The following is a 27,214-nucleotide window of genomic DNA, read 5'->3' on the forward strand; positions in this document are numbered from 1 at the left end:
CTTTCTTGTCACCCACAGTAAAGACATAAGCCTCGTGTCTTCGAAATCAATAGAGTAGGCAACATTCTTACAAAAAAATTTACAGCGGTGAAAATAATCAGGATATTCTACACATAGCTCAGCTAATCTAGATATGTGCGGAGCTGGCAAAGCAATGTTAGTGATCAAAGAAATACGGCTGAAACTGCCTGCGCTTTATTTCTATTTTCGTCTATCGTAGAGTGTAACTACACGACGCTATATAATAAACGTAATTCGTCCATAGTCCATGTGGATACGGGGCACACGCACACCAAAGCTTCGTATATATCATTCCTCTTAAAACTAAAAACAGAGCGACATAAAGCCGTAGCCATAAAGAATAAAATATGACAAAGTTTTAACGCCTGTGGCAAGTAAACTATAATGTCGCGTTGCACACCTGCGAAATTCTATGCACAATACCTAAAGGACGCTGCAGCTCATTCGTAATATGTAAAAAGCTTTGGTCTCTAGCAAGCAGCTGCTAACTTTCGAGATTCTATATAAGTTTTTCGTAATCGATGCCGCAGAAGCATGGTAGGAAAGGCACTTTTTACAACCGTTGTGCTTCTCGCATCAGTGCCATTCGTGACGTTGAATGATGTTTTCAAATGCGCACCAAACCTCTGCAAAAAACTGGATATGAGAAAGGTAAGCTTCACATGTTAATATTGTCATCTGCGTTAGTTTGGTAGCGAACTATAGCGGCAGTCATATCTCATCAGTAAATCGTGCTTGCCCAAAGGCGTTTAGTCCGTGTTGCACTGTTTTCGCCTGCTGGTTTACTCGCCATATATGAATGGGAAGGAGCTTCCGCCTGGCCTTGCCTATTCATGCTTCAAGGCATGCAGTGACGCCCCCACAGCACTTCGACTCGCGGTCGTGGCAGCCGCGTATATATATATATATATATATATATATATATATATATATATATATATATATATATATTATTGCATGCATATATGAGCAAGAAAACAGCTCAGCTCAGATTTTTGTTTGTCGCCAGGGGAGCATTACTTATTATGTACGACTTCTTACAATACCGTATTGCTAACTCTGCTTTATTTGATTTTATTTTGTTGTGTTTTCTCGAACCTTGCATCAACCCGCCAAAACGGAAGGGCAAAACGTCATAAAATTATCTTATTAACACCAAGGCTTTGCTGTGGCGGAATACTCGCAGATTATTTTCAGCAAAGACAACGTTCTAGGAAACATGGCGTCTAGACTGCACTAGAATTTGAGCTGACACTCGCTCGTGCTCGCAAAAAATATTTTTTTTTTGTATCCTCTGACGTGTAGCGCTGAAACTCACTGAGAATAGCCAGGAAGTTGCGCATAAGAAATTACTGAATTTACTGACGACTTTCCGCTTAGTGAGGCGCTTACATACATTACGCAGGAATGTTTGAAGCTCACTGTTTCTTCTCCAACCCCAACAAAACCAAGGGAAGAATGATAGGTTTTATGTGTAACCAAGTGCGAAATTTCAAAATATGGATGCTCTACCTCTTACCCGTAACGGTGGTTTAGCTGGTATAGTGTTGCGCTGCCAAACAAACGGTCCCGGGGTCAAATCCCGACCGCGGCGGCCGCATTTCTATGGGGACGAAATGAAAACACGCCCGCATCATGTGCACTGAGGGCACGTTAAAGATTCCCTGGTTGTCAGAATTAATCCTCAGTCCTCCACTACGGCGCGGCTCATAACTGAACCTTCGTTTTGGCACGTAAGACCCCAGAGTTGAATTCTCTGCTATAGCTCCGAACACACCATGAACAAATCTAGCGTAATTGGCGCCTTCATGAATGATTATGTAGAAAATCAGTAATATAAAGACGTCGGCGGAAAAAGCATTACTACGCCAAAAAGAAGAAAATATATCTTAACAACGACTTGAAATGAAAAAGAAATTATCCCATGGAATTGTTCTTGATTTATTATAGCGATTGAATGCATGTACCACTGTGCATCGGGGGAAAATTTTTAGTCCTTCACCATAGTATGCCCCACATACAACAGAGCTTGCAGCATTTATACAAGGCTTAAGAAGCTCGGAAACAAAGAATATACGACAATCGCATGTCCTCAGATGTTTTGGCCAAATATTTCTTGTCCTTTACCCCCACATTCCTGACGACGGCTGTTGAAACAGCAGCTAGCTGCGTCACGTCGTCCACGTCGTCCACGTGATCTGCTGCTGAATAGGGAGGCAGCGGCGCCAAGCTATGGAAACGAATGCACGCGTCACCACTTGAATAAATAAAACAGCGCCCACGGCAGAGATGGTGAAAAAACACTTATACCACAACTTGCACATAATGGTCGCGATACATCGAAGACGGTGAAATCATTGTAAATCACTATAGTAGTTCATGTTTTTTTTTTTTTTATATTCCATTGACACGTCACAACTTATAATAGCTTATCAAGGTACAAGTTCCACTCTTTTCCTGCCGCATGAAACAGAAGGGCATGAAGAAGCTTTTCTACTTCGGTATGACAGCCTACATACACTCTTATAGCACGTTAAGGCATAAACACAATTCAACCGCAATTACTAATAAGATTTAAAAGTAAATGGCCTTTATTTCTTATGAGCTAATTATTGTGGTGGTCGGTAGTGATGGGGACTTTCAGCGCCCATGCGAGGGGCACGTTCTGTCGCGCCACTCAGTTGCGGGGGGCATTCGTCGCCGAACGCTAACTTGCAGATTTTGGCGCTGACGAAAAGCTTAACTGAAATTAGCAATTACGCCGAGCGATTAGACAGTTACAGCAGAAAATCTATTGCCCAACTTCAAGTCTTCGTAGATTTAGGACACCACGAAATAGGGCACCAGAGTCCATTTTTGAAGCCTCATGTTCGTACGGCCTACCTAATCACCCCGAATCAGTTCGACTTGGCCTCCTGGTATAAAACTCTGCAGCCGTCACATTCTCTTTTTTGTGCTTTGTTGTCGAAGCGCCCATATGTCGAGGGGTTCCTGCGGTCTCAGCCATGCGACGCGAAAGATAACTTCAAGTCTCATAAAGTTACCGCTACTAACGATGGACCCGCTTGTAGGCGCAGAAAGTAGTAAGAGTAACTGACCAGTGCAACGTGGCGATGAAGCGACGACAAGTTGAGCAATGCTTAGGTAAATATCCCTTCGTTTGTATAATTAGGGTTGCTAGATCAAGTGAAAATTTGCGTAGTTCTAGAGCTACTCCGTGTATTCATTAATAAGGAGATGGTGAGTCTGTGTGAGATATTCTAAGGAGAATTGTCCATAATCTATCGTCTAAAGATGAGTGGGAAAGAAATAGCCGAAAGAGAAAAGTAAGTAAAGAAGCGAATATTCTAGTAATAATATCAAACAACCTAATTATCAGGACACTGGGATTTGTGATAAATGGTCATTGTTCACAACAGGAAAGCTACGGATAGGTATATTCAAGCTGGTTCATATTTCTAAACAAGAAACATAACGTCGCTAGCGTGCAGGTGGAAGGGCAGATTAAAAGGACCATTTTTGCTATTTCTTGTTACGCCACGTCCGTACGCTCCCTCAATAATTAATGGTTTTAGTAGTATTCCCTTACGAAAATTGAAAAAAAAAAACTCATGCCAATAGAATTACAGTTCTGTGCAAAACCAGCTGGTTCACCGTTGGTAATTATAGGTAGCTGGTTGTATGAAGTTATTGTCTGTAGACGTTCTACAAGATATTTTCGCTTGCGGTGAGCAATATAGAGGCGGGTAAAATTCCGTGCATCGCAATTTCAACTCGCCAACACGGCAGTCAAGTGAACGTCGGTCAGCGATAACTGGATAGGAGAAAACGAGTAGGCATGAAGAAAGTCCTTATATATCCTTCAGCGAACACGTGCCTCTCCCTGTCTATTTTCTTTTTCCTTTGCGTAACAAACTGTTTCCTTTTATAAGGCTGCATCTATAATTATATAAGTGAATCTACGCTTGTGAGTAGGCACTTCTGATGCTTTTGTGATGCTGTTTAGGATAGACATTTTGTCAGCTGGAACTGTGTGGCAGTAGCTGCCCTGATGCTTTAGCAGAGATAGCATATTGCTGAATACTACTACTTCAACCAGAGCTCGAACGTGCAAAACCCGCTTGAGGTCCCCCTCAATGTGGTTGGTGTATTCCCGATAAAAGTTAATCTCGGCTACGATAAGACGATACGCCTGAGCTAGTGTCCTTGATGAGCTGTCATCGTAAAAGAAAGTCGTCTTCACCTAACTAACTTAGAACTGCCACACTTGTTCCAAACAGTTTTTCGGGCTTAAATTCTCTGTTTATGCAGGCCAGCCTTCCAGCATAATATCAAGCAGTATGTCACAAGACACCCTGATGTTCGCGGGCTGCCTCGATACTCCAGGATCGTGATGTTGCTCATCTTCAGGGCCCCCTCAAAATTAACGAATAGTGTGCCGACGTAGCGTGACCGGAACAGTGGTAGTGGTGGGCTAAACAGAGGCTCCGGCCAGTTAGCCATTGCAGCGTGTCTCTTCGTGAAAAGCGCGTTCTTGTGTCCGGAAATGAGGAGTTGCCGCAAAGTGCCCGACCAAGAGTACTAGCGTAGTAGGCTTCTAGAACGACACTGCGCGCGTCGTGCTCCTACTGCAAGCACACGTTGCCCATCTTTAGTTTTCTTTTCTTTCGCAGCCGGCAACAAGGCTCCGGCTGAGAGCGCCGACCATAGCGTTCCCGCGTTGCGGCGTCGGTGGGCGCCACAGCGGCATTGTCTATTGCTGCCACCGCTGATTGGTTCTAGCAGTACGAGTGAGGAGGAAGGCGCCCACAGCCAGTGTTGCACCAGCCCGTCTCCTCCTCCCTTGCGCAGCTCCAGCCAATCACCAGTTGCCGAATCGGACAGTCCACTAGGAGGACTCTTACACAATATTCCCTCTTCTGTGCAGTTAGAGCTGGTACACTTTACGCAGTACACTGGCACTCGACATTTACATATCTGTAGTTTATAGGGGGGCGCACATTACCAAACCTTGATTTAAGCTGCTGTCGGTTTCCCTTAAGTGATCAACATGCTGTACCAATAAAGCTGCTGCATAGCCTGCAATTTATGGACAAGCTTCGGTAGAGTTGGCTTTCATGACACATGTCGTGGTGAAGACATCCCCTTGGATTTCGGCAGTTCCAAACCGACATTGAAAAACAGGTGGTTTGGGTATTGCGCTTTCTTTGATTCTTGCAGTTTGTAGGTACAAGGGAACCTATATGGACTTGGAATACAACCGCAAAGGAGGACATTTCATGTAAAGTGGACGTGATGAAGAGTCTGGCCGAAGGATCCATTTTATTCACTCGAAAATTTCACATTAGCAGCGAATTGTAAGATATTCTATATTGTTATTAAAATCTCTGTAATAGAACTTACCATATTCTTTTTACTTCAGGCGTCCGATTGCTGAGAACTACGAGGGAATCTTTCTGAAAAAACAACAAAACGTGATGCAACTACGCGAGCCAGGTATCATAAAAGAAGCTCATATGGTTTTTAACTCTACTTATGAATACAGTCCAATGTCGCGTAGCTTAGGTATAGCAAGTTGGAGAGTCCCAGGCTGCAATTTATGAAGAAAGACGGAAGTCTTGCGTTGCCTCCTACTTATATCACTCTTGAAAGCATTCCGTACGTGTATGTCAGTACACGAATATGATTTTGTACAAACTTAAAATTGACGTCGTGTTTTCTTTCCTTAATGCGCCCAGAAAAGGCGCGTGACGCATGCATAAATGTATATGTAAATGCATATAAATAAATATGTGCGCGTACTAACTGCTAACTTGGGCTGGTTGGTACATGTCTGAAGAAAAGGAGTAACAGCGGCGGACAACGGGACATGAGTGAAACTAACGAAGGGCTTAGTTTGTCTCAGTGTCTTCCCATTGTCCAGCGCTGTCGCTCATTTTCTTCAGATCTGTGCTTACCTTTCGTCACGATGACCACTGATCAAAACCATAAATGCGTGTGTACCTTTGTTCAAAATGCTGTGCCACATTTGTGCCTAGTGCAAAACAGCTTCGCTGGTCATCTACTTCCGCAGAGTGGAATGGCTCGTGATTTTTTTTTCTTTCCATTCAACAAGATTGCTTGTAGCAGGTTGTTGAACGTGTTTAATGAAGGGCAATGTGAATTTGTGTTTTTGAATAGGTGGTACACTGGTAGAAGGCATAAAACTTAGCGCATGTACCTGGGCAAGGCAATGCAAAAACAATTTTTGCGATTATTTCAATCTCTATAATTCTAAAATAAAAAAGAACACCTTTGCAATAAATATTAGTTCAGTGTACAACGTTGCTGATGGAAGCTTTCGCTCAACATGATATCGTGCTGATTGGCGCAAATATGTCATATACGATGGACTGTTCTTTTACTCTGATAATTCACCGCAAAGGACTTTCTGGTGCTAGGTTGGCTGTATAAGTGACTCCATTATTTCCTGTATTTTTTCTAGGTCACAACTTTATGGCGAAGGAAACTATTCTTTATCACAGTGGAAGATATCACTGCGCAGTGATTAGGGTGACACCTACCCTAAGCAGTATGTAATACTGATCTTTTTCTAAACCGAGGAAGTATCTTATATTTCTTTATGATTTCCTTTACAGGGTTGTTCGTACCTTAAAGAATGATCTGATTTATTGCATCTTCTGTGTGCTCAAAAATCGAATTTCAAAGGTTGTTTTTGTAAAAGAGTGTAGTGAAACCGAATTTAAAACGCGAATAACACGCGCGATGGCACGAACACAGTCATTACAGGGGAGCAGTGAATAGCTTGGCATCAACAAAACAGGCGCCTTGGAGAAAAATGCTCGCTCTTGCATAACCGAGAGCAGATTTAAGCATAACATGGTTAGCTCTGGTCCATATGAACAGTTACAGGAAACTGATGCGTACATAACGCGCCTTTTGCTGCCCTGTAGTTCCGCCGCCTTTAACCGCTTTTCTTCTTCCAACAGTGCCGCGTGCTGAGCGTCTGTCGCTCTTTTTAGAGCGCAGCTCTTTGGCATCCGTTCCTGGGTTTCGCGTCGTCGTCGGCGTTGTCGTCGGCCTCGTAACCAGCTCCGCCCCCCTTTCATCCCCCCAGCGCTAGCAGCGACCGACTGATACCGCTGGATGCCGCTGACGCCGCTAGAGAGTCAAGATAACGTGACTGCATAGAACACCGTCGCCGCCATGCAGAAAGAGGAGGAAAGGGACCCCCCCCCCTGTTCTTGTGTGGCGGATAGGGTGCTCTTCAGTTGCCGACGCACCGGTTATTTCACGTAGGCCCCAGCACGTCGACGAATACGTGACCACCTTCCCACGGCTAGACCTGGTTCTTAGCGCTGCGGAAGCGAGGGTATCATATTGTTTGTGTCGGCATCGGCGGCGTTGTCCCTGAAACCAACTCCGCAGCTGGGGTTGACTCACTATCGGCGTCATCAGTCAGTCGCTGCTATCTCTTCCCTCCTCCCTTTATCGTGTTGTCCGCTTGCTGCGCGCGCTTCTGCCCCCATCGTTTGCCGCTGGGTGTACACGCCGCCCCCCTCCCCCCTCTTCCTGCGAGTCTCCGGTTGTCAAAGCGCCGGCTCGAACTTAATTCCTTTCTTCGCTCCTCCTCCAATGCAACCCCTGTGCGGTGGCAATCAGAGAGCCAGATCGGTGGGACGTCGTGCACTTCCTGCAACTCGCATTAACCGTCCATCGATCCACACCGATGTTAGTAGTGGGGGACTTTAATGTTGACATAAAGACAAACAGCAATTTCCTAACACTTATGCGGGGGAACATCCCGTTCCTCTCGCTCGTAACGCGTCCCACGGCTGTGACAACCTCGCGAGGCACTTGTATAGATCTCGTCTTTGAGAATCAAGCATTGGTGTACCAAGTCGAACATATATCAGTCTATTTCTCCGACCACAAAGCTTCCTTCATGACTGTCAAGAACTGTTAGTGGAGTCTTTGTTAAAGGAATACGTGTGAAAAATAAAAAAATTCTGTGATAGCGCATACATGTGTTGCTCGATTTCTTTGCCTCAATCTATCGAAAAGGTGAAACAGCTTATTTGCAGCGCTCAAATTTCGCATTAGGAAGTAACGTAATCGTCGGTAATTTTTTTTCTCCTTGCCTTGTGCCAGAGTCCGGGGCAGTGTTGTCACCTTCGTGAACGACAGCATAATTGTGCCCTTATTGGAAGAGTCGAGCCGTCTGCTCCTCTGGCGTAAAACTCGCTAGGCGATCGGTTTCGGAAAACGCTTCCTCCCTCTCCCTTTAGCTGCATTGCCCAGCCTAAGCATTTGTGACGGTGACCTTATTGAAATGAACCATGCAGAATCGTATGCACTCACGATGCGACGCAGACCTGAAAGATTACTGAGGCGAAATGGACCTGCTTTCAATTTGGCCTCGTTGCATGTCTTGTCTCGGCGAAACTAGCATCCGCGGCGCACCGGTACCTACCGGCTTCGTGAGGCAGCGTGGCGCCACCTCTTGAGACGGCGTAAAACCCACTCCACGAAACTCAGGGACTACTGGCGTTGAAAAGAGCACAGGAAACGCTGTGTCGTTGCCAAAAGATGGCAGTCAAGTGTACGGTGCCCCGTTTTTTGCCATTTGAACGTCGCTATTGGAAATGGCGAATTAATTTCAGCGTAATAAAAGTTACAGTTGCAGCGATATTGTGAACGAAGATTAGGAAGAAATCGCAAGCAATATTTTTTACCTTGTTTGCGCAGTAACTAGCGCATGTAGTGCCGTTCTGTACAATAGCTTTGGGGCCAATGCCCGTATTTCTATTTTTTTTTTTACTTTTTGACTGGTTGTCCGGACGATCTCCTTTTGTTTTCGCTAGCATGGCCGGATGTTCTCGTTTCGTTCTATTTTTTAGTGCCCGTAACCCCACTCTGGATTTTAGCTTGAGATCTGCTGAAGGTAGCCAACGACGGGAACAAAAGGCATTGCCTACTTAGATTAGTGATCAAAGGCTATATATTTCAATGACGACCAAAACTGTAAAAGCCATTATTTCTACTCTGATGGAACCCACACGCAATTACCAGCCTATTGTTATAAAAATTGACCTAAACATACCCCATCGCTGGTACAAACCCTGCAATGAGGTGGGCAAGGTAGAGAAGCGTAGACATCGGAAAAGGAACAGCCAATAATGATAGGCGTCCTCACCGGCACTAACACTGCTTTTGGTAAATGAAAGTGCCTTTAAACCTGTATCTGTGGCTAAACAGTACAGATTGCTTGGACATCCAATGGTGCTTGAGTTGTACTTTTCTGTAGTAACATTATACAATATGGATCGTTAAGTGAAATCAAAGTATGCATTGATATGCTCGCAAACTGCACAGGTGACTTTTTGTTATTTATGCGCCCAAACAGTAGCCCTGCACTGGTTTTTCTGAGCGTTCAATGCCTTCAGAAACGCCTACAGCTTCCGTCCTCGGACTAAAGGTGCTGACTGCTGATGCATTGATTTAAAGCAAGGCTCCACTATGTTGGCTTGGTGGTCAAATTTGGCCCTCGAACTAATTTTTAGAGTCCCGCGGCCAAATTAGGTATTGTGCACAGAGTACAATATGAAAGTAATGCGCATGATTTTATTATGACGCGACTATACATGGCAGCGCGGTAAAACCAGTAGGGAAATGTGGCGAGGGTTCTGCCCTGCCAAAGCAGCCGGTTGCCAACTTACTCCGAAAATCTGCAAATGCGCAACGTCTGCCCGAAGCTTGTGCCGAAAGTGTTGACGGAACATAAGAAAGGACATCGAGTTTTGCGTTGTCAAGATTTGTTGCATTGGATTCAAAATGAGTCGGACTTTCTTAACGCTGTCATAACCGGAGACGAATCCTGGATGCTCGAGTACGACCCAGAATCGAAAAGGTAGAGCAGCGAGTGGCGCACAACGTCATCCCCCGCCCTGTGAAAGCGCGAATGAGCAAGTCTCCCTTCAAAACGATGCTTGTCGTCTTCTTTGCCGCCCGAGGAATAATCCATTTTGAGTTTGTACCTCTGGCAGGAACTGTTAACTCAGCTTTTTACGTGGAGGTGCTCAAGAGATTGAACCCCCGGGTCGCGTGACTGATAGCTGACATCAAGTACACGGTCAAGCTGCACCATGACAATGCCCACAGCCACACGTCCTTCATGGTTAGCGAATTTCTGACCCGGAGCAACAGCCCGGTGGCCTCACCCCCGTACAGTCCCGACTTGCCTCCTTAAGACTCTTCTTTTGTTTCTGCAATTGAAGAGAAGCGCTGAAAGGAAAGCAGGGGGAGACCGTGGAAAACATCCAGAAGCACGTTACAGCGTTACTGAGACATTCCCGTCGAGGGCTTTGATGGTGCCTTGTAGGCATGGCAGACACGTCTCCGCAAGTGTATTGATGTAGGGGGACGGGATTTTGAGGAATTTTAACCATTTTAACAGGTCCGGTCAATGAATTTATTTTTCCCAGAAAATGCGCATTACCTTCATAGTGGACCCTGTATGTTGCTAGTGGAATTCCGCAGGATGGTATAATGAGGAAAAAAATATTTTTGTGAAACACGGGGCAGTAATAGTCAGATCTGTATAGCGCTATAAATCAAACAAAGGGTGCAGAAATGGGGAATCATCTTTCCTGAACCTCCCAAGCTCCGAAAGCATTCGGCGAGCTAAGAAGGGCAGCAGGGCTTTCGAGGATCTACTCGACTTCGCGGAGGGCTTCGACATTTCTGCCCACGTTTATGTACACGACACCCATAAACCCATACCAAACCACAGTGCTGTGCGAACATTAACTCTTCCCAAGCCTGACAGTTATTGTGACCGAATTGGGCGTACACCGTACTTACTTGCACTATTTTTCTTTTTATATTTCTCTACTGTTCTCCCCGGTCTGTCCCGGAATAGCACGGTTGAGGTGTCCACCACTGAGTGAGACTATTGCAGCGGTTTTCTTCACTTTATAGTGACTTCCTCTTACTTAACATTAAGGCGTAGCGCCCATATGCTTAACACGAACATGCGTTTCCCGCTATACACAATACCACTGAATGGAGACCAGGTTGTTTTGCTTTGTCTAGTTGGCTTACTTTTCATACTTCAAACATATTTGCTCAATCAGCGTACCAAGGTTGGACATTGGATCCGGTAACAGTGCGACCAGCAACCACATTCGTGTCTCCGTTCTATGCTATTACTATTAACGGCGTCCTCTTCTTTAATACATTTAATTCCATTTCATTTATTTACTTTCAATACCCGCACACATTACAAGAACGATTAGATTATTAGCGAGAGGTAGACAGAAGACAGAGGAAAGGCAGGGAGGTTAACCAGATGGGTAGATCCGGTTTGCTACCAAACGCTGAGGAGAGAGGGGAGGGGGAAATAAAGTTAGACCTAAGTAGAGATAAAGAAAGAAAGGAGCATAGACATACAATCACAGTCAAATACTGTCACCGTATACCGTCACCACACAGCACTGCAGCATTTGTAGCACTATAAACATCTACAGGCTACAGCCGCTTGTCCAACTCTGTTGCCCTGAAAAAAGTGCAACAGTGCCCTCATCGCACTCCGCTGCGACGGTTTGTGATTTCGGCACTCTTTGGTCGAATCGTGCTGTCGCAATTTCGAGCGATCGTCTCTGTAAATCGTAGCGAGGAGAGTCACGGAGAAGGTGTTGAAGAGACTCCTCGCTACCACAGTCATCACACGAGTCGTCGTCGGCCCATCCAATTCGGAATGTAAAGGACTTAGTAAAGGCCACCCCTAGCCATATTCGACAAACCAGGGTAACTTCGCGACGCCAGATGCCAGCTGGAATGCAAAGACCTAGAGAGGAGTCTAGGTTGTGCAGCGGGTTCTTTTGAAAACTTCCTGCGTTCCACAAGGGGAACATAATACCACGGGTTAGCATTCGAAGTTTTCTAGCGGCATCTGTCTTTGGTAATGGTATCGGTTCCACTTTGTCGCCTAGAAGAGCCAAGCGAGCAGCGTTATTGGCGTGTTCGTTCCCTATGACACCACAGTGACTTGCCACTGAAATGTCACGTGGTGTCCTTTCTAAACCAAGGTATGGATTAGTTCTCTAACCTCGAATACCATTTGTTCGTGTGGTTCGCGCCGTGGGGCTGATAGCAAAGACTGCACTGCTGCCTTCGAGTCACTAAATATTGACCATCTTCGAGGTTGTTCTTGGCTTCCGCAGCAGTCGGTGTCGTTGGGCAACACGTCTTGAAACTAATGGTGGCGGCTGTCGGGGGAAAACCACGGCTCCAGAGGAACACTGGCCAGTTGCCGATCCATGAGTACAAATATGTACGTGGTCGGCATAGCTCTCGTGCAAAAGGAGCAGAGTTAGTTGATTAAGAGCTGGTGATGACAGCTCAGATTTTTACTGATTTCTGGTACGGTGAAGTGTACTGCAGATCGAGCGAAACACCATGGAGGAATCGATGGCTTAGTTGCGGCGGTGAAGCCTGATGGAAGGCGAGTGTAATGACGGTAGTGTTGCGAGATGATGGGAACGGGCCCGAGCAAAGTGCCTAATGTGCATTCCCAATGCTTCCACCTCAATGTGTTTGTATGTGTTGGTCCCAGGCGATTGCAATAGTCACCACTATCGATGTGCATTTTGGCAAACCAAGACAAACCCTGAGAGCCCTAGCTTGTAGAGCCTGTACAGCACGAAGATTTGTCTGGTAAGTGTTCGTCAGTACGGGCAAACTGTATCTCAAGAAGGCCAGAACAAGAACCCTGTATAATTACATCATTCCATGAACTGCCATTCCCCAAGTCTTTCCACCCCTAAACTTGAAAAGTTTGGAGATTGCTGTGAGATGCTGCTTCAAGTAGGTCACGTGCGGGCTCCATGAGAGATCTATATCAATGATTATGCCAAGAAATCTGTGAGTCTTCCCATAAGAAATTATCTGGCCATTTATTGAGACGGTGTAGGGCGCCATTGGTTTGCGAGTGAATACCATCAGTGCAGATTTGTCTGCAAGATTTAAAGACCTTGAGTGCGGAGGTACATATCTGTAGGAGTAGCAGTTTTTGAAGTCAGGCGCGTATCTGAGGACTTGTCACGCCTGAAGTCCACATACACATGTCGTCTGCGTACATTGATATCTTGATCGCTGTGGGCAAATTTTCAACGAGACCAATGAGTGTGATGTTGAATAGGGTGGGGTTTAGCACACCGCCTTGAGGAACACCTCGGTAGGTGTAGTGTCGTGCGGTTTGACCATCGTCGGTACCCACAAAGAATGATCTCCTAAAAGGTAGTGAGAAATTCATTGAAAAAACTCAACCACCTAGGCCGACCATCTCAAGATCATCAAGGATAGCCTCGTAAGATACGTTATCGTATGCCACCTTGACATCCAAGAACAAAGTTGCAGATAATCTTTCGCATAAATTTTAATGCTGGACATACATAGCGAGATCAACAACACTGTCTACTGATGAGCGATCTCGACGAAAACCAGCCATGCAATATGGGAACATGTTATAGTGTTCCATGTGCCACTCCAAGTGGGCAAGGATCATTTTTTCTATTATCTTTCCCACAGAGCTGGCCAGCGCTATTGGGTGGTGTGAGGCGAGTTCAAGTGCGGATTCGCCTTGCTTCAGGACCAACCGGGACCAAGCCAACTGGACCAAGCAGAACAAGCCGGGACCAACCGGACTGTCTTCCATTTTTCGGAAACCATAGCATCTTGGCAGGATACGTTGTATAGATCTAACAGTTCTCTCAGTGCGCCTTCACTCAGATTGTTCAAGGCGCGGTAGGATATTCGGTCTGGTCCCGGGGATGAAGAATGCCTGCATAAAGCACGAGTCGCTTTATCGCAACCGGTCCAGGCCACTGGGGACCTGGACAGGTTGCTTCGCCAGCGACCCTTGGAGAAAAGTATTCTGCAACATCAGCACCCAGTCGCCTCTGGAAGAGCGCCAGTGCTCTGAATGGAAAGCGTTGTTTAGGGAGGCAAGGCAGACCACCTATGGTTGTCGAGATGTGGGAAATGGGCTTTCGGGGGTCTAGTGACTGGCAACACATTGTCCCACTTCGACATGCCTATCTATCCATGCGACGTTGAATTTTCTTTTGTAGTCGTCTGGCTGTCGTAAGGCCATCGATGGATTTTGTACTCCGATATCGCTGCTCCGCACGACGACGTAATGCATGAAGCTGCTGCAACTCTATATCAAAATCCGTGGGCTTCGAGGAAACTATGACCGTCCGCGTAGCGTCTCACATTGCAGACTTGATTGTTTGCTCTAATCAAGAGGACAAGCCCTCTCGACAAGCATCTTCTATGGCAGAAGTAAAACTAGTCCAGTCAATTAATCGAATGGTGTTCCGTGGGAACGACCTGGACATCCCTTTGATGATAGCGTACGTGGGAATTTGATCACTCCCGCGTGTCTCGATGTCCAAAAACCATTTACCGCATCTTGTTAAAGAGCTGGAGCCGAACGCTAGAACAAGACAGCTGCCATAATTCACGCCTCGTATAAACGTCGGGCGCCGCTCATTCAGGAGTAAAAGGCGGTGGTTGCAGGCGAAGTTTGCTAGTCTTCGCCCTCTTGCATTTGTCCTTGTACTTCCGCATGCCACATGGTGCGCATTAAAATATCCGATGATGACAATGAAGCAGAACACATCGACAAGATGTTCGTTATTTTTTGGAATCAAAATTACTTGACGGCGATATATAAACGCCTGCAAGTGTAAACATGAGTTTGCCCTTTTTAATTGTTACGCTGGAGAACATCGGTCTGTCCTCGACCAATAAAAACGACGACTTCGCTACAAGCACCAGTTGTTGCGGAGATAACAGCCTCGTATCTCGATAATCTGGTGGTTGTGACAGGTTAGGCTCACATATGACATTGATTGAGAACAAATTAGTATATATATATATATATATATATATATATATATACTGACGAAAGTCTGAAAGGCGTGACTTTAGTCCTCTTGCGGTCAACTAGATGATTCACACTGCCATGACTTCTCGAAAGGATGAGCCATGGTTGCCCATGTCTCTATTCGAGAGATTCAAGCACTTGGCTTAAGGCAACCAGTACATTCAGTGCACTTCGATTAGGCATGGTTCCAAGGCTCGACAAACTCACTCGGATGTCATCTATGCGGCCACGCAGCATCGAAATAACTTGACGATCTGCTTTGAGCGTGTCATCAGCGGCAGGAGTAGGCTCCCGAGTGGGCTTGACAATTTGTGGTTCTTTGGAGAGTTGGTAGCTCGGAAGCGCAGGCCCTTCTTCTTAAGAAAGGTTCCTTTCAGCTGACTGTATTGGGCTGTTCAGCTCCTTTGTGGCCTGACTGTAGAATGTGAGGGCGACAATGAAAGGCCCCCCTTGCTTTCGTGTCTCTGCCTTTTTTTCAGGAGGTTCGGTAATGCCGACGCCGGCGCCGGATCGCTTGAGCAGCCTCCCTGTCTGTCGAATTGCCCCGAACCATTTGCTTGAGAACCGCGGCCTTTTTGTTGATGCGAGGGCAGTCCTTAGACGAGGCAGCATGCCAACCATTACAGTTGCTGCACTTTAGGACAGTAGCCCGGCAAATGTTCGCCCGAGGTTTAGCACACCGGAGACACAGTAACGAGTTTCCACACACCGCCTTGACTTGTCCAAGCCTGATGGCATTGACGAGGCTTTTGTACGAATGGTCGAGCAGGGTCTCGGAAGTGAATGATTTTGACGTGAGATGGTATGCAGCATCCTTTGAAAATCAGTTTGACGCAGCGCGACATTCCAAGGCGGCTCACATGCGGCGCTCACATGCGTGATCGCGACACCCTCACTTGCTTGATGGACAAGGACAGGCAAGTCTGCGTTGGGAATGGCGACAATGTCATAAATGACACCTGCTTGGGTGCACCATTCGTCGGGATATAGGAATGCACTTTGATACGTCCTAGTTACAAGATTTGCCTCAGTTTCTTGAGCTCACTCCCATAGGAAACATCGATTGCGAGGACATTTTTTTCGCGTATTTATCCCAATGTCCTTAATTTGGTTCGGCATGTCCCCTTCCAAGAAAACAGATAGTTCTTTCCTGTTCAGCAGTAGGAGGTTGCTTGAGGGTTCCTTGGGCACGAATACGATGGCATGAGGCCAGCGTTCAGGCTTTGATTTCAGAGTAGCCGTGTTCGCTTGCGTTGATGTATTCGCGGTGTCTATCTTCATATTGGCGCTCTTTCTGCGGACAGAGATGAAGCTATTATCCGATAAGTCTTCACCCGACATGGAGTACAGCTCAGTGTCCTCAGTGTTACTGAGCACGCATCCTCTCTTCCTCGTGAAGGACGGCCGCGATGACCACTGGCCAGGATTGTTAGCAAAGTACATACCTGAGTTATTATGGTCACAAAATAAAGTTACGTACTGCTGAAGTTTTTCTGTGCCCCCGATGGTGCCAACAAAATCTGGAAGTCGGTTCCATTCCACACTTCCTCTTAAATAAAGGAGTTATGGAATAACAACAAGAAACAAATACACAAAAAGGACATCGTACAAAGGTGCATGTGCACAGGATTTAACAAGAAAGTATTTGCAAGCGCTACTCACGGTCATGGCAGCGCACGTGGAACGCCTTAATAACCGCAGTCATCAAGCAGCACGCGAGCTTGCGAACAATGAGCTTGCCAATAAGCCCTCGTGCGCTACTCCATGACATCAAGACTGCCAAATTCGGGGTATTCGCTACGCAATCAGTGAAAAGAAATAAGGGAATCCGGGAAGCCCAATTTCAATGCGAAGCTTTATTTTGCTCATCGAAGGCATAATGCGATAGCTACAATATAAAAAGTATCAGTGTTCTGTTGTCAGGTATTTGTTGATATTACAGGTGTATTTTTGCTCTCATATTCAGCTCTCAAAGTATTCCTGCCAAATTAACATTGCAGCTTGTTCTTTTTTAATTTTTACATACAGAACCTCATGTGAAATATAGAGCCATCTGTAAAAATGGCATTTTAGAAGCGGGAAATATCCCTTTGTTTTAAAGGTGTGCCAGTGTGTTTCCCAGGAATGACAAAAGGTCCAGTGAATATTACAGGCGGTTGATTCCCTAATTTAACTGCAAATTTGCGTGATAAAAGCAGCGCATTGTCTATGACAAAAGCGATTTTCTATAACATGCACCTCGTCCTAAAGAAATGTCATATGGTGTTAATTGCTTCATTTATTGGGTACATTCAGACTTGTATCTTAAACGGAAGTAGAATTTTACGATTTTCAAGTTCTTTTTAAGTAACTACGCAATTTAGAAAAAATTTCCTATTTCACTTTTATTCAAGTAGGTTTAAAATTGCAGTTCCGTCAGTGGCAGAAACGATATTACTGTGGATGAGCTTGAGGCGTCTTGTCTCTCTTAGCGTACACTTTATTTAGGTTCGTGCGAAACATAGTAAGAAAGTATAGTAACTGACATGTTTCCTTCAAGACCACAGAAGCAAACATCACACGCGTAGCCAGTGGACATGTATTTAAAAAAAACGTAATTTACCACGACCACCGATTTAGGCTTTCTCTTAACAGCTCCACAGTGAAGAAAACTCAAGTTGTGCTAGAAGCAACATTAACAAAAACATTTCTGCCAATCACTTGTTGCACTCAAATGAGGCAGACCATTTCTTACTACTAATTCATAACTCGATCAAAATCTAACATCCCATGACATCACTTATCTTCAGAAATTCTCAGCTAGGTAATTTTGCCTGCTTTCGCTGAAGGATATGAAATATTCGCGGTTGGAAAAACCGAAACCAACACCGCCAATAGATTCGAGCGCACTACTATGCGTAGGAATACATATGCTCAAGCTGCGGCCCAAAAATGTTTGCTTATTAGCCATAACACGTTGTCTTTGAGACAATTTCCGCGTGCTGTACGTCACATAGCACAAGCAAGAACACATGCTCATGCACAAGTCTTCATTGGGTTACAGTATCGGGATTGAAATACGCGATCAAGACTCAATTTTAAAACTTAAGTCTTACGCGTCACCTCCGGCCAGACGGTGCGTAGATAGGGGGCACTTAGTGAATGTTACCACTGCCATTCGTGTACGCCGCATCATGGAGCATCATGTTCCTATTATAACATTACCCGAGGTAAACCTCGTGCATCTGGAGCAATATACGTCAACATTCATTTCCTAAGAGAACAAGGGATGTCAAGCGGACACTGAAACAAATGAACAGAGTTTACCGAATAGTCATGAGCACTCAGGGTCAACGCACGGGCGTGACAAATGTCCCCGATCCGGAAAGAGCGTGAACTTGTCCCAAAGCGAACGTTCTGCCCTTTCGATTTGTTCACCATTCAAATAAGCCACTTCCCGTAGCTTAAAAAAGGCAAGTCCACATGTCGAAATGTTGGCTCCCCCTTTTACCTTGTTCTCGTTTTGTCCATTGCCTTAATTTACCATCTCCCACCTTTACTGTATTTTCCGCAATATAGGTTATACAAACCTACCCCCAAAGAACGGTCTCCCTTGGACAACAAATGCGTTACTCGAAGGTCATACTTTTTGCTGAACACAGGCGGAGGAGGTAATTGCGTTAGGCAGAAACACAACACGAGCGCCACGTTTTGGACACCACTTGTTCAGCGCATCACATGACCACCAACAAAGGGAGGGGGAAGACAGCGCGCATCAAGGCACCGCCAGCACTATACGCTCTGCCCTCGCAAGTTTTCTCCTTGGATCCGCAGCAGATCATGTGTCATACGGCGCGCACGCCTCCACATGCATGCTTCCAAGCGTGCGGGGAATGCGCCGTCGCAGCAGGGAGAGCACAGCGTTTTCCGTGCTGGTGGGGGCTACAGTGGAGTGAATTTACCTCAAGTGTGCGTGGAATTCTGATCAAAAATAAAATACTACTGCATGCAACAAGCATGCCATTGCGGCAGATTCACTGTTTCTATTATGGAAAAGCATTGAAGTAATCATTTTACATATTAAATGTCTAAGTTCATGTTCGCCTCTTATCGAACTATTTGTTTTGTAACAATTGCGAAACGGTGCCAAATTGCGCAATTCACCATTGCTCATGTGCCTTCCCAGATGCCATATATTAATTTCAAAATCCCAATGACTCATTTCAGAGTTCCAGTCATCAAATAGATGTAAACTGCTTAAACAACTAGAGGTGGGCGAGTGTTCGAAATTTTTAATTTGAATCAAAAGTTACAGTCTAACTATTCGTATTCAAAAATGAGCTACCTGGTATTTTCGAATATGAAAACTTAGCAAACGTTTCGCAGCAACGGACTGGTAAAGTCTGGCCAATGGTCTTTGTCCGCTCAACAAAGTATAACACAGTGTCAGAAGTTAAACAAGGCGGAAGTTTATGGGTATAAGCTTTGTTTGTGGTTTCGTGACTGAAGCATACATGAGAACTTGGCATCATATGGTAGATATGGCGCTTTAGTCAGGGAGCAGTTTTATATTTTCGGCTGCAACCAGTGATGTTTTCGTTGTAACGGGTTATTTACATGCGTGTCCAGCGCAAATGCAGATACTGCAGCAGCTTTTTTCTTGTGTTTGCAGACTTTGTTATTCTTTTTTCTGCAGAAACCATTTCTCTAGCATTTTCGAAAATCCTGTCATACAACAACCATTCATTTTCGGAAAGGCAGCTTGCCACTAGGGTGTCGAGTTTTTTAAAGGCTATTCCTGCAGTTTTTTTATTGAAATTACTCACCTTGTGGCAAAAACTCATCATAATTGTCCAATTCACTTCTCAGTACGAGCGTAGTTCCTAACAGTATGAAGATCAACTTTCCAATTACAAATACATACATCTGCATTTGACAACTCAGTATTCCACACTCGCTATTGGCATTCCATTCGGGTTCGAAAAATTTTGTATTCGCCCACCGCTAACAAAACCGCAGCTAAATTACACTGGCATAGCTTCATATATGTAAAGTGAAATTCCGAAACCTTAAACTTTGTGAAATGTAAACCTTTGTTGAGCACAAAATGTGATGCCTAATACAACGTATATTAAAGTATAAAAAATTAGATTTGATCTACTGGTATACATTGTTTCTGCTGAAAAAAACATTATGCCTAGATTACTGCGAATTTCGTTGCATATTGCTGCTTACTAACACTTTCTTGCCTCTTCTTAGGTCATCTACCCTATTATGACCTCCGTGTATGGAATTCCGTAGTTAGTCAAGGCCCTCACAAAAAATGTATTACACGATTCATGAAACACGGACAAGGCGGACACGTCATTTATCGATCGACCTGTCAGGGCATTCTGCCTTATAAAGGTCGTTGAATTTAGGAGAGAAAAAGCACGAAGTACTGAAAGAACAGGCTATTTGATTAACTTTGTGGACGTGGTGCATCAAGATGTGCAACTGTAAAACGAAGACCGCGGCAGCACTGTGTTACCCGAGGAAATAAAATTTGGCGCATCATGACTGCAAATTAATTAATGAAATTTTAGTAACTTACGTTTAAAATCGTTGAAGCAACCAAGGTAAATAATCGTGGTTCCGTCCTTTGGAAAATGTGGTGGCGGTGTCGAAAGTTGCTGGTTCACGAACTTCACTGACGGGGTTTGCACTCTGGGTGAGAAAATCAGTTATGCTTTGTTCAGTTGTGGAATACCTCAAATATCACGGCAAAGGTGATAGCGAAAGTAGAAGCGCTAGAGGACAGGATGGCCGAGGGTGTACCATGACCTGAACAATCTGTATCGTTCACGGATTTATTGTTCAGAATAATACATGTTTTCACCTTATTTTCATACATTAAACGCGGCGCGTACCTGGGTTTTCATTATCTACATGCTATCTAAATAAAGGACATCATTTAGATTGCAAACAAATAGGAACAATTTGTTAGGGTTGTGCCAAAAAGAAATTGGACATTCTATTTTAAATATGGTTTTGTAGAAAATTACCAACTCAAGTGTTTCATGCCATTCCAGGCGTAATGAACCGCGTAAAAATTTTGCCGACGGTCCTTAAACAACTGTATTTTCAGCAAACATGGAATATTGATCTATCTTACGGGGAATGTGTGGCTCAAATTTCTAGAGAATTAGTAAATTACTACTTTGCAAATATTCATTGTGCAAGCGTTTCATTTTTTGTAGGGCAGTTTTACTCATTGTTTCTCAAAGTCCCGGGACAACTGTATGTGACACGGTGTTCACATTCGGGGGAAATGGAGGTCAAGGCATTCGGAGATGGAGATAGCTGAAAGTTTCGGGCTTGATTCTAATTCTCGTATCGAATACTCGTTTTCACCTTATTTTGCTGTTATTCGAGGTTCGTAGTGAGTTTCCGCGGTGTCTTCTCTAAAGAATATTATTACCATGTTATCGGTAGATACCCGAGAGACGAGCCGCCTCGAGGACGACGACGAAGTGGGTCTGTGCCCTTGGCGCGAGAAAATGTCGGCCTGGCGCTCTGGCTCGAGTCCATTGCAAATAGCTTGTAAATAGCCTCTTCCGTCTGTGTCTTTCTACACGTACCATTCTGGTGCAGGGGAGCGATCCCCATCCTCGTCACGGAACTCCGGAGTGGTCGGTACATCGAGCTTGTCAAGATGCCTCCCGGTGACGAGACCACGTCTGCAACGGCTTCGGCTTGTCCGACTGCTCCCGTCGTCACGGTTGCCCAACATCGCGACCCTGGTGTGTTCTCTGGCCTGGAGGGACAGGACGTTAACGAATGGATCAAGCTATATGAACATACCAGCGCTAATAGCAGGTGGGACCCAACAATTATGCTCGCCAATGTCATCTTTTATCTCGGCGGCAACCCACGCGTGTGGCACCAAACGCATGACGACGAGATAACGAGTTTAAAAAATTTCAAAGAAAAGCTCAGGGAACTGTTCGGCGATCCCATTGGCCGCAGGGTTGCTGCGAGAAAGGCTCTTGCGTCTCGTGTTCAGACATCTACAGAGCCGTACGTTTCATACATCCTCGACGTGTTGGCTCTATGCCGAAAAGCTGACGACGCCATGTCTGAAGCTGTAAAGTGTCGCATGTTCTAAAAGGCATCGCCGATGACGCTTTCAATCTGCTTGTTTCGGCAAGGTCTCGACAATCGACGCCATCATTAAAGAATGCCGTCGCCTTGAACAAGCTAAGAGCCGCCGTATCACACATCACGCGGCTACCCAACACTGCTGCTACGTCGACATATGAGGGTCGACCACGTCAGGCTACCACCTGTGACAACATCACCCGTATTGTTCGCCGCGAGCTCGAGGCCGCCTGTTCGCCAGCTTTCGCCGCGACGCCTCCCGATCCGCCAGCAACCACGATTGCAATGATTCAGGCCGTAGTCACACAGGAATTTGAGAACATCGGTCTCAACCCAGTGTCTCAACCCAACGTTCCCCAGTTCTCTACCGGCCCTACTCTCCCCGGCAGTCCTTTTCTGCCATACCTCGCCGCAACCCGTCCGAATGGCGTACCCCTGATGACAGGCCGATCTGCTTCCACTGCTGTCGCATCGGCCACGTCGCTCGTCACTGCCACAACCGATGGCCACCACCTCCTCGGACATACGCCGCCACGTATTCCCGCACTTTTGGACCTTCTGTTCTCTATACTAGCAGGCATGAACCCACTCCCGCTGATGCTTCTGCTCCGAACCTTCGCTACAGCCGCTCGCCCTCACCTCGACGCCATCAGTCTCGTTCACCCCAACCCCGCCGCTTCCCTTCGCCGCCTATCGCCTCCCGGACCCAGCCGGAAAACTAGGCGCTGCAGCTTCTGGAGGTGAAGCTGCGTTGTCGACCCTGTCCTCAAATCCTCTGCTCACGTTACCAACTAACCAAAACATTCTTGACGTTGACGTTGACGGCTATCCTGTCACTGCACTCATCGATACAGGCGCACATCTTTCTATTATGAGTGCTGCCTTCCGACGACGACTCAAAAAGCTCCTCACCGCAGCGTCGGCACGCGTCGTCCGCGTCGCGGATGGCGGTAATGTGCCTATCATCGGCATGTGTACGGCAAGAGTAAGCATTGCCGGCCGCCACACCCCTGTCCTCCTCACTGTGATTGCCCCTTGCCCACACGACCTAATTCTCGGCCTCGACTTTCTCTCCGCGCATTCTGCCCTTGTTGACTGCTCTGCCAGTACCCTTCGCCTTGAGTTGCCGATTCTCGCAGAACCTTCTGACGCACCCCAGTGCCGCTCACGCCCCACCAGCTTTCTTCGCCTGCCGCCAAAATCAATAGCCTTTATTGAACTGTCGTTCTCTCCACCAGTTCCTGATGGCGAGTACCTCGTCACTCCTCTGCCCGACATTCCACTACATTATGACGTTACCGTGCCTCACACTATACTTACTATTACTGCGAACCGCACTCGCATACCTATCCTTAACTTTGGATTGGCAAAGCAAATTCTACCTCAAGGTATTTGCCTTGCCAACGTTGATTGTCTCGGCGACCATCATGTGGCAGCGTTATCAAACGATGGTTCTTGCGAGCTTCGTAGGCCCCTCGCTTCAGCCTCGGGCGCCCATCCCAACATAAAGAAAATGGTTGCGACGGATCTGTCCTCTGCGCAAGCTGAAAACCTTTGCCAAGTATTATCGTCCTACCTAGATATTTTAGACTTCGACGATCGCCCTTTAGGCCGGACGCTCGCGGTCAAGCATCGGATTCTTACTGGCAATGCTAGCCCTATTCACCGACGACCGTATCGAGTTTCTGCGTCGGAACGCCGAGTAATTCAGATTGAAGTGAACAAAATGCTAGAGAAAACCATCATTGAGCATTCTTCAAGCCCCTGGGCGTCACCTGTGGTGTTGGTTAAGAAGCACGGAACATGGCGCTTCTGTGTAGACTACCGTCATCTGAACAACATTACTAAGAAGGATGTCTACCCGCTCCCACGTATAGACGATGCGCTTGACTGCCTTCACGGTTCCAGCTATTTCTCTTCTATTGATCTGCGTTCTGGATACTGGCAGATTGCTGTTGACGATGCGGACAGAGAAAAAGCCGCGTTCATCACACCTGATGGCCTATATGAATTTAAAGTAATGCCGTTTGGATTATCCAACGCCCCTGCCACCTTTGAGCGTATGATGGACTCTTTGCTCCAAGGTATCAAATGGTCCACATGCCTCTGCTACCTCGATGACGTCATCGTCTTCTCGTCGACGTTCGACACTCACCTTGAGCGTCTAACAACTATACTTCATGTATTTCGCGAGGCGAAGCTGCAACTTAACTCATCCAAATGTCGTTTTCGCCACCGTCAACATACTCTTCTGGGCCATCTCGTTGACGGTTCCGGCGTACAGCCTAATCACGACAAAACTCGCGCTGTCCGAAATTTTTCGGTTCCGAAGACAGCCCCAGACGTCCGAAGTTTTGTAGGACTAGGCTCGTACTTTCGTCGTTTTGTGCCAGATTTTGCGACAATTGCTAGACCCCTCACTATTCTTTTGAAGAAAGGCGTACAATTCTCGTGGGGCACTTGAGAAGCCGCCGCCTTCTCTCGTCTCGTCATTCTTCTAACCTCACCACCCATTCTCGCCCACTTCGACCCTGATGCCCCTACAGAATTGCGTACAGATGCCAGCGGTCATTGCATATGTGCCGTCTTAACGCAGCGTCAGCGTGGCCAGGATCGCATTATTGCTTATGCGAGCCGCCTCCTAGAACCATAGGAGCGCAACTATTCCATTACGGAACGAGAGTGCCTTGCTGTTGCCTTGGCGGTTGCGAAGTTCCGTCCTTACCTTTACGGTCGCCCTTTTCCCGTACTCACTGACGATCACGCTCTCTCCTGGCTCTCATCGCTAAAGTATCCTACAGGCCGGCTTGGTCGATGGGCTTCGAGGCTACAAGAATTTTCATATTCCGTTGTCTACAAGTCTGGCAGCCTGCACCAAGACGCTGACAGCTTGTCGCGTTACCCTGTTGACGATGCTGACTCGTCCGATATTACCAGTGCTGCTTGCGTATTCGCTGTATCACAGATGCTTCATTTCACCGACGAGCAACGTCAACGTCGTGACGCCTTCGTCAGAGCACTCATCGGCTGTTTTGAACACTCTCGGACTGATGCCCCTCTACGCCTCTTCGTAGAGTGGCATGAAGGTTACGACGGTACTCTGTACCGTCGTAACCTTCATCCCGACGGCTCTGCGTTCCTACTTGTAGTTCCTAAACACCTCCGCTCAACCGTTCTAGAAGAGCTTCACGACGCCCCAACGGCAGGACACCTCGGCGTATCTCGAACCCATGAACGTGTACGTCGCCGTTTTTTCTGGCCGGGCCTTGCCCGTTCCGTCCGACGTTACGTTGCCGCTTGTGAACTTTGCCAACGACGCAAGAAGCCTTCCCAGCTCCCCTCTGGTTACCTGCAGCCGCTCGACATCCCTGCCGAGCCTTTCCATCGTGTTGGCTTAGACCTTCTCGGCCCATTTCCGAAATCTACATCAGGAAACAAGTGGGTTGCAGTCGCGGCTGACTACGCGACCCGCTATGCCGTAACCCGCGCTCTTCTGACCAGTTGCGCAACTGACGTTGCGACTTCCTTCTACATAGTATCATTTTGATGCATGATGCTCCGCGTCAATTGCTAACAGACCATGGCCGTAGGTTTTTGGCGAAAGCGATTAACGACATCATGCGGGCCTGCTCCATTCAGCATAAATTTACTACCTCCTACCACCCTCAAACGAACGGCCTCACTGAGCGTTTGATCCTCACCCTTACAGACATGCTATCCAAATACGTTTCAGACTACCACCGTGACTGGGACCGGGCTCTTCCCTACACAACATTTGCATACTACTCTTCCCGTCTCGAAACTGCCGGCTTTTCCCCGTTTTACCTCTTGTATGGCCGCGAACCGACGCTACTACTAGACACCGCGCTTCCGTCCACCACAGCTTCAACTAGCGCTTATGTCGGTGATGCAATCGCCCGTGCTGACCATGCTCGTCAACTTGCGCGCGTTCGTCTACAAGTGTCTCAAGACAAACAGAAGCGACGCTACGACCTCCGTCACCGTGATGTCCATTTTGCGCCCGGCACCCTCGTGTTGCTTTGGTCACCATCGCGTAAAGTCGGCCTTTGTGAGAAACTGCTTTGCTGTTATACCGGCCCATATCGCGTGCACCGCCAAGTGACTGATGTCACCTATGAAATTGTTCTAGCCACGCCCACTACGTCCTCCGGTGGGACAACCAGTAACATTGTCCACGTCACCCGACTCAAGTCCTACAACTCTCCACGTGGCTTGGACATTTAACAGCACCGTGACGGCGCTTTTGCCGCCGGGGGTTAGTATTACGATATTATCGGTAGATGCCCGAGAGACGAGCCACCTCGAGGACGACGACGAATTGGGTCTGTGCCCTTGGCGCGAGAAAATGTCGGCCTGGCACTCTGGCTCCAGTCCAGTGTAAATAGCTTGTAAATAGCCTCTTCCGTCTGTGTCTTTCTACACGTAACAATATTATGCTCTCTATTCATTAATTCTGAAAATATTTCGCACCCACCGTGGTGGCTTAGCTGCTATGGTGCTGCGCACCTAAGCATGAAGTCATGGGATTGAATTCTCGCCAGCGCAGCCCCATTTCATTGTGGACAAAATGCAAAACCACCCGCGTTCCGAGCACTGGGGGCACGGTAAAGATATCCTCGTGGAAAAAATTAAGCGGGAGTTCCCTAATTACGGCCTGTCTAATCAAGAAATAGTGTTTTTGGAATGTAAAACCTGAGAATTTGAAATATTTCGCAGGTTTCTGGTTATGCTGTGGTCAGACTCCAAGTTTGTGGGTTCACTAAAATGTTGCATTATATTGCCTACGAAATTTCTAAGCAGCATTAAAATTGTTTTTTTAGCAACAAACAAGAAACTTAATTTGGTCCTTAGGGACTACTTTGCGGTAGCGCGGGCCGCACCCGCCCCGGGGCCGGAAGACCTTGGACTTCAGCCGTGTCGCAGGCCCTTTGGACAGCCCGAAGCTGGACTTGAAGGTCGTCGCTCTTGACGGCGTCTTCCAAGTCTTCTTGCCTGTTGAAAGGCGAGTGCTGCAACGCAGAACGTTGCCACAGCATGTGGTTCAAGGCGGACCATTCCTCGCCGCAGTCGGGGCAGTGGGCATTCACACCCGGAGTGTAC

At 46.7% G+C, this 27,214-nt stretch overlaps 1 protein-coding gene across 2 annotated transcripts in view; it reads left to right on the forward strand.

Moving 5' to 3' along the window:
- The first annotated feature begins 493 nt into the window (after window positions 1-493).
- LOC126534059 (uncharacterized) overlaps window positions 494-27,214 on the forward strand; it is a 44,415-nt gene continuing 17,694 nt past the window's right edge. Inside the window, exons 1-5 of one of the 2 annotated variants that reach the window (XR_011895486.1) lie at window positions 513-672; window positions 5,242-5,378; window positions 5,444-5,517; window positions 6,506-6,592; window positions 20,213-20,512. Coding sequence is in view for 1 of the 2 variants with exons in the window: in XM_055072626.2 (XP_054928601.1) it covers window positions 556-672; window positions 5,242-5,378; window positions 5,444-5,517; window positions 6,506-6,592 (415 nt within the window). In the remaining variant the exon portion in view is untranslated. Of the gene's footprint in view, window positions 673-5,241; window positions 5,379-5,443; window positions 5,518-6,505; window positions 6,593-20,212; window positions 20,513-27,214 lie in introns of those variants that run through there. The other variant, XM_055072626.2, reaches the window with a different exon arrangement.

Source organism: Dermacentor andersoni, chromosome 7 (genome assembly GCF_023375885.2).
Source record: "Dermacentor andersoni chromosome 7, qqDerAnde1_hic_scaffold, whole genome shotgun sequence".
NCBI classification, from domain to species: domain Eukaryota; kingdom Metazoa; phylum Arthropoda; class Arachnida; order Ixodida; family Ixodidae; genus Dermacentor; species Dermacentor andersoni.